The following is a 20,926-nucleotide window of genomic DNA, read 5'->3' as shown; positions in this document are numbered from 1 at the left end:
ATGAACTGAGCAGTTCCCCAGCTTCTCCTTGCCATGGGTGAACAGCTCAGTGGGAACTGCCAGAATTAACAGGGTGATTTTTCACAGCAGTGCTCCCTGCTAAAGCCTCAATGCCTTTTCCTGCTCCTTTATCCTTGCAAACTCCCTGCATACATTATACATTTTGGGAGATGGGCTCAACAGGCAATGTGTGAATTTGGCTATAAAAAACTGATTTAAGGATTTTTGTGCAAAATCAACAGCTCAGAAAGCAAACATTCCCTGGTAGCCACCTGTAGGAGAGCAGTTAAAAATGGGAATAGCAACACTGGGCTTTGTACATCCATAGCAGGGAAAGGCACTGGGTTAAGATCCCTTAAATGTGCCAAAGCCAACAATTCACCTGGGTCTGGACAATTCACAGCCATGTAAAAATGGCAGAGCAGGAGCAAACCCCCCTCAGCAACCAGGAACAGGTAAGAAACGTGCTGCTAAAGTAACAGCCTTAATGCCAGCAAATTTATCATGATAAATATCATTATCATCATAAATGTCTGATTTATCCTTATAAATTGGACATTTATAAGGATAACTGGCACATCCCCCATCCCACCCTAGCAGGGTGGGATCATTCTCCACAGGATGAGCAGTGTGAGGGCTCTGGAGCTCCAGGGTGGGCACTCCTGGGAGCTCTGTCCCTTGTCCCTCTGCTCAGACTTTCTCCTCAGTCTCTGTTCAGGGATTTCTTGTGGGGCACTCTGAAATTCAAGGCTTAGAAGAGCCCGAGGTGTTCCTTGCTGAAGGGACCTGCTCAACAGCACCTGCTGAAACCAAGCTCCATTTCTGTGGGAATTAAAACTCCCACTTTGCATGGCTGATACACCCATGGGAAGTTCAGCTCTCTGTTCTTCCAGGTGTCCAGGCTGGATTAAATTTAACATCCCTGCATTAAGGGTTATTGTTAACAAATGACAGCTACTTTAACATGCCCAAAGTCAGCAGAGCATTCACCTTCCTGCCTGCCAATAATGCAAAACTTTGCATTATTGCAGAGCAATAGATTATACTTAGAAAAAAATATATTATATAATATATATATTTAAAAAATATATAATATATATATATTAGCAATATAGTATAGTAATATAGTAATATATAGTAATATAGCAATATAAAGGAAGTATGGAGGGTTTTGATTCCTCTAGTGTAGGTTCGATTCCTGCTTTTCTAAGTATAATATATATGATATATATTGTATATATATAATACATAATATATTTTATATATATTATATTGTATATATAATATTTGTAAATATATTATTTTCTATATATTATATACAATAGATATATATTTTAATGTAAAAGTATTTATATTATATAGTTATATATATATATTTTAATATATATATATTATAATATATATACATATTATACTTAGAAAAGCAGGGGTTGAACCTACACTAGAGGAATCAAAACCTTCCATACTTCCTTTATATGACTTTCTAGTAGGGTCAGCTAAACAAGCTATTGGGCCCATAGCCCAAAAATGATGGTTCAACTCCTTCCCCTGCTAATGAACCCCCAGGCAAAACTAATCTTTATCACTTAAAATATATCACAAAAAATATTTAACACATAAAATATACATTTTTTTTAAAGCAGAGAGCTTTAACCATTCCATATTCTATGACTCAAATGTCTCTACAGGTTTAAGATAAAAACTTTGCTGAGCACCAAGCAGTGCCTTCTGTGCTACCTCTCTGCTAAGGCTAAAAACTTACAGCCACAGCATTTGGGTGGTATCATCCTGTCTAAAGGACTTTTTCCTAAGTGCTGAGTATGAACATTTTATTTTAAATGAATCCATTTATGGCTAAAATTGGTTATTCCTTATTAATATTACAGACTGCCAGTGATCCCTGCTCACAGCTACAGCAGCCTCTCACTGTTGAAAATGTGTTAAAAATCACAAACTGCCACCAAAAGAATTGTTGGAACAATCCCCATGGTAGAAATGGGCCTTCTGAAGGGAAAACTTTTAGCAGTACTATTTTTCCTCTTTTGGAAAAAAAGCCACATTTGCCCAAAGCAAAATGTTGATCAGGAAAATAAATTAGGTAAAAGGTTTTTTTTAAATATTGCTTATAATGGAAGAATTTCAAAACACCTGTGTGTTTATTCTATTACTGACTTGTCTCTTGTGGATTTTTATATTTCCCTTCCTAACACCTTCTCCAGTAAAGCCAGAGGAAATAAATACATGGCACACAAATTCACATAAAGGGAACACCCAACTCTTCTCTTTAGTACCAGGTGAGTACTGAGGGCCCTGGTGCTGGCAGGGCCTGGAACAGGGAACAACAGGATCTCAGGAGAGCTGGAAATAATTAATGCAAAGCCCTGCAGTGGTGCAGAGCAGCTTTCCCAGCCTTGGTGGCCTTGAGCTCCTTCTGCAGAGCTCAGCAGGCACCTCTCCCTAATAAGTCTGGAAAAGGCAATAAGGTGTTTCGTTTTCTCTGGATGATGCCAAGGGAAAAGACAAGGATGTGCAAGTTACCATCTTATTTAAAGGTCAGAAAGAGGAAAAAACTACTTTCCTAGGTGGAAAAGCCTCCTATGTTTCCACTGGCACACAGCCTGCTGCTGGATTTGCTCCTGAGCCACCCACACCACGAGCTGATGGGATTGTGATGATCCTTCTCTCCTGAAGGTAACTTGACTGGATCCAGCTGACCTGCTCTGACATCCATCTCCATCTGCAGGGCTTGCCCTGGGAAGCTGAGCCTGAAATTCTCTCAGAATGAGGAGAACAATCTCCCAGGCTGGAGCTCTGGTAAAGAGAGCTCTCCTGAACTTCTGCTCCCCCTGCCTTTGAAGCCTCTCTGCTCCCACCAGTGGGAATAACACCCAGGGGGGAATCCAGGGATTTTTGTGCACAACAAATGAATTTTTGTTCACAGCAAAGGAATCTCCTCTTTTTCTTCTTTTAGGAACTTCAGCCAAAAATCTGCTGCACAATATAAGGTTCTTTACAGGTAAGAGTGAAGCAAGAAAACCCAGGAGTCACCAGTTTGAACATTCTTGCTCTTGGTTCCATGAGGTGTGACAGGTGTAGTGCTGAGAGCTCTGCAGGAGCCCCCCGGGGGGACAAATGGGAATTTGAGCCACAGGATATTCCTGTCACTGGTCTGAACACAGCTCATAAAATCCCAGAATGGTTTAGGTTGGAAGGAACCTTAAATCCCATCCAGTGCCACCCCTGCCATGGCAGGGACACCTTCTGCTGTCCCAGGTGCTCCCAGCCCCAGTGTCCAGCCTGGCCTTGGGCACTGCCAGGGATCCAGGGGCAGCCCCAGCTCCTCTGGGCACCTGTGCCAGGGCCTGCCACCCTGCCAGGGAACAATTCCTTCCCAATATTCCACTTAAATCTCCCCTCCTTCAGCTTAAAGCCATTCCCTGTGTCCTGTCCCTTCATCCCTTGTCCCCAGCCCCTCTCCAGCTCTTTTGGAGTCCCTTCAGGCACTGGAAGGTGCCCAAGTACTTACCAGTTTACTAATGAAACTCTAATTATATTCTGCTTTCTTCTCAAATCCATAAGCTACAGAAGCAGCACTATAAAGGTACATGCAAATGCCCCCACAAATCTAACATGACAGAGAAATGTGTGTGTGAAACCATAGGTATTGGAGAGAAAACAAAGCCAGAGGAAGATTCACCTCAGGAAGATTCACCTCAAAGGAAGCCAGAAACCAACACCTTTTTAGCTGATCTGCAGACTGCTCAGAGGCAGAACCATGGAAGAACCCAGCAAAGCAAGCCTGTTATAAAAAATAACCCTTAAAATAAACCTTGCAGCACCAAAAAAAGCAAAGTTTCAGACTGATTCTAGTTACATTCAGTGTACTCAGAAGCATCTTCCCACTTAACAGGAGTTTTATCAGTTTGCTTATCTTATCTTGATGCTACCCCAACAGTAACAGCTTCTCTTTACATTTTAACTCAGGACATGTCAGAGGCAGTGAAATGTCCCCAGAGATGTGAGACATGAGCTCCAAACCTGCAGAGTCATGAACATGCCAAAATTAACAATGCTCACAAGTCTTACTGCCAACATGTTCCATCCCATAAGCAAAGACAGGACTTGGAGACTCCCAGAGTGTCAATCCAAGCTAATTTCAGAAATATTTGATGATGCTTCCTTTTGTAAGCATATGTGATAGTTCTAATTCATTGAGGCTTCCCATATGGTGCATCCCTGTTTTTCTTACTATCAACAGTCAGAGGGGGAATAAATTTGGAAATAAAGGAAACAGCAGTTCCAGGTTTCTCACAATCAACCAGAAAATGTTTCGCTGTACCAGGAAAACTCCAGGATTTGGAACAGAAGGACACAGAAGCCAATTTTCAGTAGTTTTTCCTCAGTGCTGCCTTCCTGTTAAGAGACAGGACACAGCTACAGGCCCTGCTCCTGGGAATCACCAACAGGGACTGTGCAGGAGTCACACTGGAAACCTGGTGTTGCATAGGTGTGAAACTCCACAATTTAGGATTAAAGCTACTCCCTGTGGCCTTCTGACAGATCTCAACCCACCACTGTTGTTTCTTGACAGGACTGTCAAGAAAACTGCAAAGTTTAAGCAGGTGTATTTTTAACCAGAATATCACCTAGATTAAAAACAAAAAAAGCCACACCCTTTGTCCTTATGAGTCAGCAGTTATGGTGAATGAAAACACCTGCAGGTAGGCACTGGCTGGAGGCACGATGACACACCTGTCCCACCTACATGGTGCATGGAAAACCAAGCAGAACTTGTAACATTTTTTGTTAAATAACCCCAGAATTCAAGGATCTTGTATAAACATGTGTCAGGCATGGAATACTCCCTCTGCCACATCCCCTCAGCCCCAGCCTGAACAAACTTCACACACTTCTGAGCTGCACTTCTGCTTCCCAGTGAGCTCCTCCACCAACGTGGCACCTGACAAGCATTAAAGTCTATGGTAGGATTAAATAAGATTTTATTGTCACATTTAACTGCTTTCTCAGAGATGTACATTTTGCAGGTTTCTGTGCAGAATAAAAATGAAGAGGGTGGCTGCCAACCTGTCAGTTCTGATTCCAGCATCGACACGTCCACACCTGAGCCACAGGTGCTCCCAGGCGGTGACTCCAGAGCCAGGTCTCTGTTCCAGGGATTGCAACACTCCAAGACAAAAATCCATCCAGTTAAGGCTAATGAGAACAATGTCAAACAGTTAAAACCAGAGCACTTGATGTTTAAAGATGGAACTACTCCGTAGAAAAGTGGCAATTTTAACATCTCTTTTTTTTTTTCCCAAAGTTATTTTGCTTAATTTAGTACAGGTAAGGAGAGGGTAATGAACAGACTTTTGCCTATGGATATGATCCAGAAGACTAAAATTTCAGTGGGTAAATTGGAGATATTTAAAATTTTTCAGCAACTGCTTTGCTGTTCTGGGTGTAAACTGAAGAAGTGGCTATTGATACCTCAAAGTGATAAACGCTGCAGATAACCTCATCTTAAAATGTGTATTTTCTCATTTACACATCAGGGATAAAGTCCAATAATACAAACTTCTTAGTGGCACAATTTCACATATTTTGGGCAACGTTAGCATACAAGCAGTATTTAAATAAAAGTAAGTGCATCCAAACATGAAATTCTCTAAATATACCACACTTCATTTATCCCAAATGGCAGTTTTCTGACAAGAGCTGTAATTCAAATTAAAATAATCACTTACATGTTTCACCCAGAGGAAAAGAGGTAATAAACCCAGGGGACTCTCCAAACAATCTTCTCCTACCCTATCCCCTATTTATCACATAAAATAACTCATCTAGAAGCGTAAATCCAATACTCAGATGCAAATAAAATGCAAGTAGCAGTCTCTGATGTTTGCAATTTGCAGACTCCAAAGTCCAATCATGATGGAATTTACTACTTCTGTCGGTCATTTACTCCTGTATGTGCACTTCATATTTATGCTAAAAGAACACATGAGACAATAAATGAGGCTAGTGTGGCATAAAGTCATTGTAAACCCAGCGAAACCAGAATAATTCTATTTATGACATTCATCTGGATGATTTACCAGGCATCCCACCCCCCCAACATCCTTTACAGAAAAAAAGGCAACCATCAGTTGAAGTGAGACACATTCTGCTTGTAAAAAAGGTCAGACCAAACCCCTCCTCTGATGAGGGCATGCCCACAGAAGGAGGTTGACCATGTCTTTTCCTATCAGGCTTCTCAGAATTATCAAAATTTCTTTGCTTGCAAAGGCCAGTTTGGCTTACCATAGAAAGCTATTCGGAAGGCGGCTGATATATTTATTATTCCCTTTCAAAAATTAAAATTCAAGGCATGATAGTGCAAGAGGTAAGTTTTGATTTGAGAACATTATCTGTAGACTAACTGTGCTTAGTTACTACATCCCAATTTATTGTCTTAAAGAAAATATGGCAACAAAAACTACAAGATCTCTATAAATTTCATTTTGCCTAAATTTTACCAGTACATCCATGAACCTCATCAGTATTAGTACAACTTGATTATCCTAATGATTCCATTATAAAACTTGCAAAATGTATCACAAGGTGAATAAACCATCTAGTGCAAGTCTTCTACATTTCGTGTGCACAGTAATCCTGTGTAGTTCATTTCCTCCGGGTTGAATCCCCAAAATCTCTCGGTAACAATTATGAAAAAACAGTGTCACGTGGATTTGTTCTGTTTTCCCCCCTGTCAAATCTGAGAAGTTTGAGTGTTCCTGGAATCACCATCGGGATGTGCTGAAGGTCGTGACTCCCTTGTCTGTGAGTATTCACTGTCAGAGGACTCTGTGGGTTCAAGCAAATTCTCATAATCACTGTCTTCTGATTCGTCAACATTGTCAGCCAGCGCTCTTTGGGAAGATGGCATGGATGCTCCATTGCCAGAATATTTCAATCCTGCAGTTGTGGAAACATAACTGGAAGAACCCACTGCCTGAGGCCGAGGCATGAAGATGCTGCTGCTCTCCAGGAGCCCGGGGCTGCCAGAGCTGTCGTGAGTGCTTGTGTTGAAATCCGAGTACGGCGGGGGAGGATCGGACACGTCGGAATCTTCCAGTGTGCAGCCTTCCACAGCAAACCCAGTGTAGGACATTCGGGGAACAAACATGGGTTCCACGTTATCTGTTGGCATTTGCCTGCTTAAAATTGCCTGCTGCATTCCTACAAAGCAAAGAACAGGGGGTACTTAATGCTTTCTTGGAAACATGCTCCACATACCTGAGCTGTGACCACCTCACCTGCCCTCTCTTCTTTCCTTCTGCTTGTTATCAAATGCTCATCCCTGGCATGGCTCTCCAACTCCAGCACTGGATCCTGTCCTCTCAGTCTGCTCTACCCATCTTTCACACCTCTGATTTTAGGTTTACAGAGTCATCAATACTGCCCCTGACTGTCACATCACATCTTGCTTAACAGTGCACCCCTCTCTTTGAGCGTGACAAACTCCCCTAAATTTAGCAATGCAGCCTGAACCTCATCAGGATCACCTCAATTATCCCAGTGATCCCATTTCAAACCCAAAATGAGTCAGAAAGCAAATAAACTATCCAAGTGCAAACATGCTACACTTTCATGTGCACAGTCATCCTGTACAGATCATTTCCTCCAGTTTAAGCTCCCAAAAAACACAGCTACAGGATGTCTCCACAGCCTGTTGCTGTTTCCATCTCATCTTTCTCTGTATTTTTCATCTCCTCATATCAAAAAGCACCTGTGATATGAGAACAATGCTCATATCACTACCTCAACCTACCTGTTGAGCTCAACCTACCTGTTCCTCTCTATCTGGGTCTTAGTCAGTAAAACTCATTTTTCATCCATAATTGATATTTGATATTGTATCTTAAAAGTATCACTTTGTACTTTCAATGCCCCTTGTGCTAGGGGACAATCTCATAACACCTGCAAAGAAATCACCATGTCTTCTTTCCTCAGATTATTATTGTCTTCTTCCCTCAAATTATTATTTTAATAACTTCACTCACATTAAAAATCCAAATGATGGAATTATAGCTGGGAGTGTAGCAGGGTATCAGAACAAGAATGTGAAAGTCATCTTAAATGAGCTGATTTGGAAAATAATTTGAGGAAGACGTGCACAGGAATAATGAACTGCAAGAGCTGCAAAATGAGGAACACTTGCATCCTTCTGCAGAAAAGAAACTTGATTTATGTAAACTATAAATCAATATGCATGAGGTGTGCTCAGCTGTGGAGATACAGGTATGTATCATTTCATTGTAATTGTTAAAAATACAACCAAAATACATGTAACTATGAACACCACAGTTTAAAAATAGGGAAAACTGGAGAAACCCTACAAAACACAAGGACTCATCAGAGATCTAATAATCATGGCAGCTAAAGTCTCAACTGCCTTTCACAATGGAGTGTTTAAGTCATAACCTGTTAACCCAAGGGTTGTAGGAACACCAAGCTCTCACACAACACTTCCCACAGGAACTGGAATCAAACTCTCCCTTTTCCTCACTAAAAACAAGGAAATTCTCCCAGCATTGAGTAAGTGAGGGAACAGAAGGCCAGATTCAGTAATTAACTACTCACATCTAAAAATACTGCAGAGCTCCAAGCTGCATGTTTTCTTCGTGCAGCCCTCTCACATGATTCTCTGCTCTGGCATCAATTCTCAGTCCAGCATTTGCATCTCCCTGGTAGTAGCCAGAGTTGAGCACTGACTGCTCTTCCTCCTCCTCCCCCAGCTTTTCCCATCTGTGCTGGGATCAGCTCCAGTCACACTAAATATCCACCTCTGCTTCCCCATAGTAGCAGCTCCCTGCCTACTTCATCTACGGCCAAGCAGGAAACAGCAGTGACTTCATTTACTTCCACCTTTCAAATGGTCCTGGGCTAATCCTGGCTCTGTTACCTTATCTTTGAGGTTCAAAGAAGAACTTGTGCTGACTAAAATGCTCATGTGATAACAGTACCTCACTGCCTGGAGAAAATTCAAATACCACTCACAGCAGCAACAGGCCCATTGCAGAGTTTAGGGTGTTCACCCCCCTAAACCCCCTTTTTGTCACACCCTGCTTTAGATAACAGAAATAATCAAAAACACCTCATAGCAAAAATGACAAAATTTCATTATTTGCTTATAATTTCAAAACATGGGTAAAAAGAGGCAGTGTTTGCTGAAATGTGTAATTTGCTTATGAATTATTCAGGTTTTTATCTTACTTCCCATTTGCCTGTTCTCTGCCCTTGCTCTCTACCTTCAGTCTTCCCTTGCACTCACAAATTCAATTAGATCAGCAATGCCTCTTCGGAAGGAGCTTCACAAAACTTATCTACTGCTAACCAAAGTCTCCTGAGGCCACACTCAGTTTTTAGGAAGGAGGGACAGCGTGGCAATCAGCCAAATGTGCTCACACAGCAAGGCTCACTGACTCAGGAAATTATGGAGCAGCAAAATAAGATGAACAACACCTAAAAAGATTTACTTCAACACTGAGAAGTAATATTTCAGTGTTTACCACTAAGTCAGCAAATGGGAGTGGGAATAAAGACTTTATAAAACCATGGATAGCTCCTGGTCTGTGAGCACAGTACCGTTTCTTTACTTCAAAAAGAATCTCCCCAGTATTCAGCTTTTTTTCCCCCCACTTTCTTTTCCTACAACTGATCTTTTCCCGTGTTACTTCCAGAACTGACTTGCTCATTCTTTCTTTACAGTGTTGTCTCTGCTGTATTTTAAGCTTGCTAACACTGGATGATTCCAGCAGAAATACCTTCAACACACACTTTCACAACTCAGGTGTCATTCAACACAAACCCATCATATTGCCCTTCCCACTGGGATGTTTTTCCCATGAGTTATCAGCAATACAGCAATTATGTTAACTCCACAAAACATTTTCTCCTCACAGCACTTGCTTCTGAAAGAAAAAAGGTAATTAAAAGGCAACTTACTTATTTCTTGTTCTTTTTCATTCTTCTTTTGTGCGATTTGCCTTTTTAACTTGTTTACATCAGCTTGAAAAGATTCGACAACACGTTCACTTTTTTCTACATCTATACATACTGCCTGGGAGAAAAATGTAAGATATGCTAAGGTTGGGCAAAAATGTAGGAAATAGTTTCAGGACAACATTAATAAAGCTAGCACCAGGCAAGAAGCCATTAAAACACAAAACTAAAAGCAGGATTTAACTGTAGCAGAAATACTCAACCTCAAGATTGTTTTCTTTACAGGCTGTTGCAGCATTATAGGAAAAGCATTTCCAAATAATGCATCATGACAGGAGATTTGCAATAAGATCCAAAGTTGGTTAGTGTCCAACATCCCTGGAAGTGTTCAGGATGGATGAGGCTTGGAGCAGCCTGGGACAGTGGAAGGTGTCCCTGCCATGGCAGGGGAGGAATGAGATGAGCTTTAAGGCCCCTTCCCACCTAAAGCATTCTGTGGTTCTATGAAATTAAATATTGGCCATGATCCCTTCCAGGGATGCTGATTCCACCACTGTCCTGAACAGCCTGTTCCCATGCCTGACAGCCCTCTCAGGGAAAAAATTGTTCCTAATTTCCATCCTAAACCTTCCCTGGTGCAACTTGAGGTGGTTTCCTCTCTTTCTGTCGCTCGTTACTGGGGAGAAGAGAGCAACAATGTCTCCCCTTAGCCTCCTTTTCTCCAGGCTAAAGAAGCTCATTTCCACTTTCCCAGACAGCAATTGAAACAACAGCAGGAGCACAGAGGACAGCCATGCTCCTGGCAAGAACAGCATCACACAACAATGCCATTAGCTAATGGGTACAGCTCTGAAGAGAACTTTTCCCATTCCCTGAAGCTGCCTGGAAGTGTGTGCCTTCCAAAGGAGGCTGGAAGGTGCAAACTCCCAGTGAGAAAGAGCAGCTCCCCCTGTGCAGGCAGGTGCAGGGGATGGTTGGAGGGATTGCTCCTTGTTCCCTGCTCAGGAGGGAACCAGCAGAGCTGAGCTGGAGCACAGACACCAATCCCCCCAGGGCAGATGCACGGGGAAAGCCTGGAACAAGCTGTGACTCCACACAATTAGCAGATGTGTGAGCTGCTCCCCTGCAGCACAGCTCCCCTGCTCTCACACAGGACAAGCTGTGAGCTGACAAGCTCACAATGAGCAGAGCTGACACTCCAGGCATTTTCAGATGCTTTGGCACATTTGGAGCAGGATTCACTCATGCTCCACACAAAATGTTCACAAGTTTTAACTAACAGATGGTGCTCTGCTCATGCTCCATACCCAGAGCCAGGAGTCATTTTTAAACCTCTGCAAATCCCTACAGCCTTCAGCAGGGCTTCTCTTCACTGCAAACCCTTAAAAAGGACTAACACCTCCCATAAATCACTAAGTATTAAATCCTTTATTTGCAAAAGAGAAAAAATTGGTGCTATTTGTACCAACCACTTTCACAGAAGCCACACAGAAGCACTGCAGAAGCCACTGCTCACATTAAATAGAAACTGAAACATTTAAAGTCAGTCTTACTTTCCTACAGTTCAGGATAATTGCTTATGAGCTCTAAAAATCTCCATCTCCTCCACTCCTGCTTTAACCAAAGGATGAATAAAAGATGCCACATATATAGAGACCAATATGGATTAAAGGATGTTACCTGTACTTTTTCCTGAAGTGCATTATAAACCTGATAGATAGCCCTGATGTCCTTCATCACTCCATCTTTGTCAAAAAAATCAGTACTAAAAAGAAAGCAGGAATCATTTGTGAGAAAAGACAATACAGGTTTCTAGCTCATGCTTTCTTTGAATTCCTGTTAAGCAGTCTATCACTGTATTTTTAAAATGTATCTTATTGCTAAATATGCTATTTCAGCAACAGTATATTGTTAAAAATGTACCATACTGTCCTAAACAAAAATTTGGACAGCAGCATATTCAATACCAAAACTCCTTCTGGAACAATAAAGTCTTATTTGAATGAGATTAAACTTGTGCCAAAATCTTTAAGCTTGTATAATTTCATTGTTAAGAGCCAGAAAAGCTACTTTGAATTTATGGCATTTAATTGAAAATACTTAAGAAAACCATCAAGAATTCAATGCTTCTGAGGCAGAGCCCAAGTGCACACAGAATTCCTTGGGGAGGTGGGTGGTGGGTGGAAATCAAGTCAGAAGCTTCCAGCCAGAAATGTCCCAGCATGGACTGGCCACACCAACTCTGCTCTTCTGAAAAGTGCACTGAGTTCCCTTGGTTCTTCTAAAAGATCCAATTCTAACCAGGAAAAAAGCACACTGTGAACTGACCACTCTCCTTCAGAACTGGTTTTCTGCTGCTCAACATGCACATTTGTGGTATTCTCTGTGAGGTACAGAGAGCAGAGCTTGATGACTACTTCATTTAAAAAGGAGAAGTCCTTACCCGTGTTCCTTAATAACTTTGGCATAATTCTGAGAAGTATTTGGCACTGAAGAACCTTTGTATTCCTGTTGACTAGTGTTGCCTAGATTAGGAATAGTGAGTGACACCCTTTGATTATACCTGCAGAGAAGGTTCAGAAAAATTTTTAATTCAATTGAAAAAGATTCTTTACAAAAGCATTGACATTATCCCATCCCTCTGATGATCAGAACTCATCTAATTTTAAAGCTTCTGCATTAGGTTTGTTATAAAAGTAGCTGAATATTACAAGTTGTGTTCAAAATAAGTGCAAGATCAAAATCTCCTAATATAGAGCTACCTCTACACCTCCAAGAACCTTTATAATGTCCAAACTATCAGAGATATATTCAGGTCCTCTAGAAGAAACATGGTAGTGACATCTGATGTCTCTCAAAATAGATTTTTTTTTTGTTTGATGACTTAGAGATTGAAAAGAATTTTTGTTCACCCTAATTTTAATTTATAAATTATTTGCACCAAAAAAAACCCAAAACCGAACCTGTCATCATTAATAAGCACCCCGAGACATCATTGGACAAACACAAAGCTTTCTTTAAGTGCAATTGCACAAACTCCTAAATAGTTTAAAAATAGCAGTAAAAAGCAGAACAAAGAATGAGGACTGCTTCATTGGCAGAGTTTGCTTACCTTCTGTTTGGTCTAAAAAGCACATATTCTAAAGCATGTGTTGAGTTATTTGCAGTGGAAATGAAGCTGAAGAGAAGGAAGACGAGGTCAGGCACTCCAAGGATGTGTGTCAGCTGTTTATGAATGATGTGCTCTCTGTATGACATCTGCTGCTGAGTGTTTCTCCTAAATCTGTACCATCCAATAACGTTCTGCAATCAAATACATCAGGAAAAACCCACAGTGTTACCTGAGAGACACACATTTACCTTAAAGGGGCTGATATTGTGGTATCACCATCACCCAAAAGCTTCAGCACAACAAAACAAACTGAATTCCTCAAGATTCGAGTTTGAGATGGCCAATAGAGCCCCACACTTTTGGAGATCTACACTTAAATCCTTTGCATTTCTTCAGGGAAATTAGACATTGCTCCCAGTTTAATCTAAGCACCACAAATCCAACAACTTCTGTACAGGATAAGCCCTGGATCAAAACAAACCATCAGATTTGTGAAGGAAAGTATTTATTCTAGTTAACTACTTTTTTGTTTTGTTTGTTTTCCAAACCCACTATTTCTAATGCCTAGAAGAGGAGGAAAAGATAGAAAACTTACTTTTCTTCGGTCTTTGAGAATCCTGTCCAAACTCTCCTCATTAACTTTGCCTGCATAGTCATAAAAGCTTGAAAAAAAAGGAAGAGAGAAAGGTAAGTACAAAGTTTACACACACATACACAAAGTAAGTAATTTCTATTTTGAGTGTTCTACAAGTAGCTGGCATTCTAGACAAAGCAACTTCCAGAGCCTTACTTTTACCAACAGAAATGCACTGTGCAATTTTATTTTGACCAGCATTCTGTAAACCCCTGCTTTGATAATCAGAAGCCTACCAGTCTAGAAGAAATGAAAGCAGGGCCATTCCAAATGCAACTCCAAATCAATTTCTTGAGCTCCAATGCTGCCACTGCACTCACATGGCTGGATCCTTGAAGCCAAAAGAGTCAGCAATAATTCAAAGTATCATGGCCTTTCCAAATGGTTCTGCTTCCACAGCCGAACCCAAACCTTGACATGTTTTGTGGACAGGACAGATTTAGGAATTTATAAATCTACCTATGCAGACAGATTTAGGTATTCAGGTAGATTAGAGTGCATGATAAAAGGAAAAGCCTTAGAAAACATATTCCTCCTTGGTCTCTTTCAAGAGCTGATATTAAAGCAGTGCAGGAAAATGCTCTGGTTTAGGGGTCTGTGACTTCAGCTTTTGGGGTGTGGGGTAAAAAACCACCAAACCCTGAGCTCAGTGCTTGGCTGGTAAATAAGGGTGGAAATGCCATTTGCTTCAAGGTGTAAGTTGTTGGGAAAACTCAGACTACAACTAATAACAAATTTGAGACACTATGTTATATATGCACAGTTTTTTCAATTCATGTTTGCAATATTTATTTATAATCCTGGTGGATATCCAACTCTTTCTCTGTCTGTGCTTTATCTCCATGTGTGGAGTCTGCAGCATTTCAATCACTGGGTTAAGAGTATCCTCTCTGTAATTATCAGCCAGCAAAGTGACTGACTGCAGCTTTTCCCTTTAATGCAACCACTGTCAATCATAATGTCTAAGCTACTGTGTCTTCTTAATTGGCTGGAAATCTCTCAAGATGAGAGGAGATTAATTGGGAATTCCTTCTCAAAAGGAATTCTAGACAGTGCTTTAGAAGCCAACACTGTGTAACAAGTGAAGACTATAAAGAAAATCTACATGTAAATAGATGGAAGCTATTAAATAGAATATATTAGCCCCATATTTAATTTAAATTCTGGAGTTCAGAAGACAAAAATAACTAGAAAGCTGAAGATTGTACAATAATGAGTTGGTGGAGGTTGGTATCACTAAGCACAAACCAACTTGTTAACCCAGCAGGTTACCAGGGTTAGGGCACACCGGGACCCACCAGGCCCAGGCAGAGCCAGCCCAGACTACAACAATTTAAATTGACTTTGACATTCCTCCTCATCATCAGAGTGATAGGAGCTGACCTGACTGCTGCCCTACCTCCACCAGCTACACAGAAATCCAAAGTGATAGAGAAATAAACCCCTTCCAAGCTACCCTACAACTGTAAACTCCTCCTTTGATTGTCATGGTTGGTGCCACTTCTGTGTGTTCCTGTAAAACCATCAGATGAGCAAACACTGCTAGGGACATTTGAAATGCTAATACATTGCAGGGAGCTCCCTGTTTTTATATTCCGCAGCTACCACAGCAAGACAACAAAAAAAGCTTACCTAAAGAGTTTTGAACAAGGCTCATGGTTATGGATTTCTGCAACAACAAACAAACAAACAAACAAAAATAAGTGACATTTATCCAACTGCTCCAGGCAAAGAGAAATTACAGTGGCATATCTTGCATGAACTTTCCACACCAGAGCTACTGAGCCAGAAACATTTGTGTCAGAGCACACACTGCCCTCACTGTCTCAACACTTGATGACACAGCACCATACATAGAAAACTGCCTTCACTTCATAATTTGACCTTTTACATAGAAAAATATTTCAATAAGCAAGGCATACACTTGCCCAGATACAGAGGGATTTATTTGAGCATCAAATACACACTTTTGATACTATTTGATAGTTACAAACTTCTCACAAAGGCATTTCTGATTTCTGCTTTCTTTTTTTCTACACCTTTCCACAACAGTTTATTTGCATCCATATACATTGTTTCTTACAGCAGCAAGGAATAAAAAGGGGATGGGGAAGGGAATCACTGAAATATTATACATTGTAGTGTTTAAGGAGGCAAGGCAAACAGAATCTTTAATGAGAAAAGGAGTTAAAAGCAATTTAAAAACATTTAGCTGCACTTTATAATTCTGTTATATGAAATATTAAAAAGTCAGGGCAATGTTTTTTCATTGAAAAGGTTGTCACAAATGCTAAGATGCTTATTTAATCAGCAAAGGTTGTAACATGTCAGCAATCTCAGAGGAGAGTGAGAAAAGAGTAAAAATCCAATCTTACATTGCCTTTCCAACACCAAGCATGATTTATTTTTAAGGGCCTGGGGCAGCCTGGTGTAGTGGAAGGTGTCCCTGCCCATGGCAGGAGGTAGAACAAGGTGGGGTTGAAGGTACCTCCCAACCCAACCCCCTCTGGGATTCTGTGACCACACAGCACAAATATTTCCAGCTGCAGCAGCAGAGCCCCCCTGGAGTTCAGCAGAACTTTGCTCAGGCTCTGCCTCCCTGCAGTGATTCCCCAGCTGCTGCTCGGGGCTGCCATCCCAGCAGAGCAGCAGGATGGATCCCAGCTCCCAGGAACAGCAGCCAGCACCATCCACATCTCAGCACATCTGCTGTCTATCAAAACAAGGCCCTGAGCACCCATTCCAGGCACACTGCCTGACAAACTGCACATCCTCACTGGCAACAGCTCCTCAGGATGCTGCTGTTGGAGTTACTGATCCTTTATTTGATATAAAATTGTATCAACTCTAATATTTTCACACCATCATGCAGGCATCTGTGGAAACAATCTGCTAACAAAACCTGTAAGTACAATTATTCCATCTCAGACCAATTCTTCCCAGCAAATACACTGACTGCAACAACATTCTTGGTTCTTGGGTGATGATGTTGCTACACAGACCTTGTGTTTTGAGAAACAGGAAACAAGAAACCTTCTGCTCAGACCCCATGAAGCAGCCAACATTTTAAATTTAAGGTTTACATTGACTTATTTGTATGTACCTATGTACACACTAGGTACACACAGATACATTTAAACACCACCACTAAGGAGACAAAAAAGAAAATGAAAAGTCATCTGTGACAACAGTGCCACAAAACTGTCAATCTCATGAACTGAACTGGCAGTCCAAGAGTTAATTTTGATGAATAAATATTGAAGTAAAAATGGCAAATAAAAAAAAAAATCCAGCAGGTCTTGAGGAGTGGGTGATTTCCATTCTCACTGAAACCAATAATGTGACAAAGGGGTCATTTAAAAAGGGAGCAATTTTTAACATCACAAACACTTGGTTTAGGAACCCAGGCCAAGGCTGCAGGTGGTGACATCACTGCCAGCAATAACCAAGATCAGTGACCACTGAAGAGCAAAGTGTAATTAAAAAACCTGAAAGTGACTGCCTCTGCCAGTTTTGTCTGAACACACAGAGCCATCAGCAGCACTGTGACAGTGATTATATGCAAACACAATAAATGCCTTGCCTTTATCTTCTGTAATTTAGCTCATAACTGACACTTCCCAGTCAATTCACCAGCCCTGTTCTCTAGGGAATAACCAGGACAGGAAAGCACTGAACCTTCTGGAGCCCAGAGCACAAAACCATCACCACTGCAAGTGGGAAATCTCCTGGGATGTAACATGGTGCCACTGCACATGTTCACAGATCACCTGTTTGTGCCAGAATAACATCTGAGAGTCAATCCAGAGCTGTTTGTGCTCTCACTGAGCTTCATGCACACCCTCCTTTGTTATCTGGGATCACAACCACAAAGCCAGGTATGGAAGGAGGTTTAAATCTGTTTTAACAGCTGGTTATATATCCAGAAACAAAAAGGCAGTTTTCTTTCAGGGCTTTCCTATTTTCTACAAACCAAACATGCAACAGCCTCTCACTCATGTCTAAAAATTCTCCTTCAACCAACACTTAGCAGCAAGATCTTTCTTTGCTCAGTTTTCACAACACATCAGCTGCGCAGAACTTGTGCTTATCAACAAATTGTCTGACTGATATTCCTTGTCCAGTCCTGCTGTGACAGTTTATGATGTCACCAACTCCCAGCCATCCATCCATCCATCCAAACCTGCTTCTGAAAATCTGCCCCTTTCAGTACCAGTAAATCAAGCAATGGATTCATTTTATTTTGAGCACATGCTGTATTTAGGTAACTGTATCAAGCAGGAAATTCCCCACAGTAATTTTTCCATCACAGAATGCAGACAAATATCTTCCGTAAATAATCTTTCCTCCATAAAAGGAGGTGCATGAAACCCCTGTAACTTGCAAAGATTTGTTTGTTTTCTTCACATCTCAACCACAAACACTGTGGCAAAGGTGATCCTGGAAGTCTGACACAGACAACCCTGTGATTGTCTCACACCATAAAACAATTCTTAATGAAACCTCCTGAAAACATGAAACCTGAGCAGTGCCTGCTTCAGAACAACTCAAAGTTACATCACTTACCTATCACTTGTAGGAATTCAGTGTTGCTGATCTGTGAATCACTAATGCTGACAGTCTCTTCTTGCCTCACCTCTCCCAGCAGAAATCCTTCCTGCAATTTTAAAAGAAAAATATTAAAAGCAGAGAAAAAAAATCCACTATATGCAGCCATTTACTGTAACTTTCTTAGCTTCAAACTGAAACAAAGATGAAGTTTGAAAGACACATCTGGGCTGCAAGGGGTAGAACCTGCCCTGAGGTTTTACCAAAGCTGTTTTTTTGCTTTGCCAGCATCCTTTTACAACACTACAGGGATGGGCTGTCCAGAAGGAACATTCCACACACAATCCACACAAGGCAAACACATCACAAAAGGGAGGGCTCAGCCCCAGATACAAGCGGAAAAAACTCCAATAAAGCCAAGGGAAGAGGAGTTCAAACCTGCAGGGACTTACACAAATATTAGTGTGGAGACTGGGCTGGACCCTGACCAACGCCAGGGATTGCAAAACCCAGGAGGAAATTTAAAAGGAAGGCAATTTTAAGGTATATTAATTTATTCTCCATCCCTACCCAAAATGAAGAAGGAGACTGGACTGGAATCAGGAGGTTTTGGCACAAGGTGCAGAGGAAAAGAGCAAGCTCAGGCTAAAAAGGTGCCAACAAAACCGAGCGATTAGGGAACAGCCCGGCTCTGCACTGCGCCCGTGGTCGGTCGCAGCTGCTGGAAAAGTCCTCACGGAGCTTTTACAGGAGCGTTTTCCTCCCACACCCCGTGTCCTGCGGGAGCCCCACCCCGCGGGGAGCACCCCGGGCACCCCACATCCCGCTTGGACACCCCACATCCCGGGAATAGCCCGGACACCCCACGGGGAGAACCCCGGGCACCCCACATCCGCCCGGGCACCCCACATCTCGCCCGGGCACCCCGCATCCCGCTTGGACACCCCACATCCCGGGAATAGCACAGACACCCCACGGGGAGCACCCCGGGCACCCACATCCCGCCTGGGGACCCCACATCCTGGGAGCACCATCCTGGGGTCCCCACATTGCGGGAGAAGCACCCCGGGCACCCCACATCCCAGGGCGCAGCCGGAACACCTCACATCCTACCCGGGAAGGAGCAAACCGGGCAGCTCATATCCCGTGTACCTCGCGGAGCATCCGGGGTACCCCACATGCCGGACACCCCACATCCCGCCCGGACACCCCACATCCCGCCCCGCTGTGTCCGTCTGGGGCCGCCCCCGCCCGCCGTGAACCGCGGCCGGGCCCCACCGGCGGCGGCGCGGCCTGGAAGCTCCGCAGCGCAGCCGCCGGCCGGGGTGCAGCGTGAGGGAGCCCCGCGAGCCCGGGGAGGCAGCGGGGGGCACGTACGTGGTCGGCGCTGCTGTTGGCGCTGCAGTAGCACACGGAGCTGAAGGTGTAGCCGGAGATGGACGCCGCCATGACGGACACACCGCCGCCGCCGCCGCCACGGCGCACGCGCGCCGGACGCACGCCCGCTTCCGGCGGCGCCGCGGGGCGTCATGGGGAGTGTAGTCCTGGGGGGGCAGCAGTGGGGTACCCGCATGGGAAGGGTGGGAAACTGTGGGAGCAGTTGGAACATTGAGTGTGGAATAGACCCCCGAACCCATCGAGCCCAACCTGTGACCGATCACCAACCGGTCATCCAGCCCAGAGCACTGAGTGACACGTCCAGGGGTTCCTTGGACACCTCCAGGGGTGGAGACTCCTCACCCTTTCCAGCCTTTAGCAACCTCTTCTACGGGGACATTCCTCCTGATGTCCACCCTGCCCCTGCCCTGGCTCAGCCTGAGGCCGTTCCCCCTGCTCCTGTCCCTGTTCCCTGGAGCAGAGCCCGACCCCCCGGCTGTGCCCTCCTGGCAGGAGCTGTGCAGAGCCACAAGGTCCCCCCTGAGCCTCCTTTGCTCCAGGCTGAGCCCCTGCCCAGCTCCCTCAGCCCTTCCTGAGCTACAGAGCCTTCCCAGCTCCAGCCCCTCAATGTCTGTCTCATCGTGAGGAACACTGATGTGCTGGAGCTTGTCCAGAGGAGGCCACAAGGGTGATGAGAGAGACGGAGCCCCTCTGCTCTGGGACAGGCTGGAGAGCTGGGGGTGCTCACCTGGAGAAGACTCCAGGGAGAGCTCAGAGCCCTCCCAGGGCCTGAAGGGGCTCCAGGAGAGCTGGAGAGGGACTGGGGACAAGGCATGGAGGGACAGGACACAGGGAATGGCTCCCACTGCCAGAGGGCAGGGCTGGATGGGATATTGGGAAGAAACGCCGCGGTTCACACACACGGAGCTGTACAGGAGGCAACTGTGCAGCGGGGCTGTTTAGCACTCTCATTTCCTTATTAAAACACCTTGCAATAAACCTTGTAACAGCAATAACGTCTGTGACATTTGCAACGAATAAATATCGAAAAGAATAGAAACATTGCACTGGTGTTCATGGAATCACGGAGCGGTTGGAATCGGAAGGGACCTTCAGGGCCATTTAATTACAACCCCTGCCGTGGGCAGCGACACCTCGCACAGACCGGGTGGCCCCAAACCCCATCCAACCCAGACGGGATTTTAGGTGACCGTAGGGATTGGGAAACATTAGAAACCACGCCAGGCTCCGGAGCGGGCCGGATTTAA

The 20,926-nt window shown here is 43.5% G+C and overlaps 1 protein-coding gene across 1 annotated transcript; it reads right to left on the bottom strand.

Annotated features, from left to right (window-relative positions):
* Window positions 1-4,984: 4,984 nt before the first annotated feature.
* On the bottom strand, window positions 4,985-19,750 carry ABRAXAS2 (abraxas 2, BRISC complex subunit). The gene is made up of 9 exons (XM_030951607.1): window positions 19,659-19,750; window positions 18,300-18,390; window positions 15,366-15,402; window positions 13,695-13,761; window positions 13,100-13,290; window positions 12,431-12,550; window positions 11,668-11,752; window positions 9,991-10,105; window positions 4,985-7,221 (listed from the first exon to the last, which is right to left on the bottom strand). Exons 1-9 carry the CDS (start codon window positions 19,728-19,730, stop codon window positions 6,752-6,754), a joined length of 1,248 nt encoding a protein of 415 aa, XP_030807467.1. The 5' UTR covers window positions 19,731-19,750; the 3' UTR covers window positions 4,985-6,751.
* Window positions 19,751-20,926: the final 1,176 nt, after the last annotated feature.

The sequence above is a fragment of the Camarhynchus parvulus genome, chromosome 6, assembly GCF_901933205.1.
Source record: "Camarhynchus parvulus chromosome 6, STF_HiC, whole genome shotgun sequence".
NCBI lineage: Eukaryota > Metazoa > Chordata > Aves > Passeriformes > Thraupidae > Camarhynchus > Camarhynchus parvulus.
The sequence above is the reverse complement of the archived record's forward strand: the minus strand, read 5'-3'. Positions and strand labels throughout refer to the sequence as shown.

Excerpts from the sequence above, each read along its gene's own strand:
- ABRAXAS2 (XM_030951607.1), bottom strand. The coding sequence starts at position 19,730 with ATGGCGGCGTCCATCTCCGGCTACACCTTCAGCTCCGTGTGCTACTGC. Across the intron at positions 18,391-19,658 it reads CCAACAGCAGCGCCGACCAC|GAAGGATTTCTGCTGGGAGA; the intron begins GTACGTGCCCCC and ends TTAAAATTGCAG. Across the intron at positions 13,291-13,694 it reads TTCTCAAAGACCGAAGAAAA|AACGTTATTGGATGGTACAG; the intron begins GTAAGTTTTCTA and ends ATTTGATTGCAG.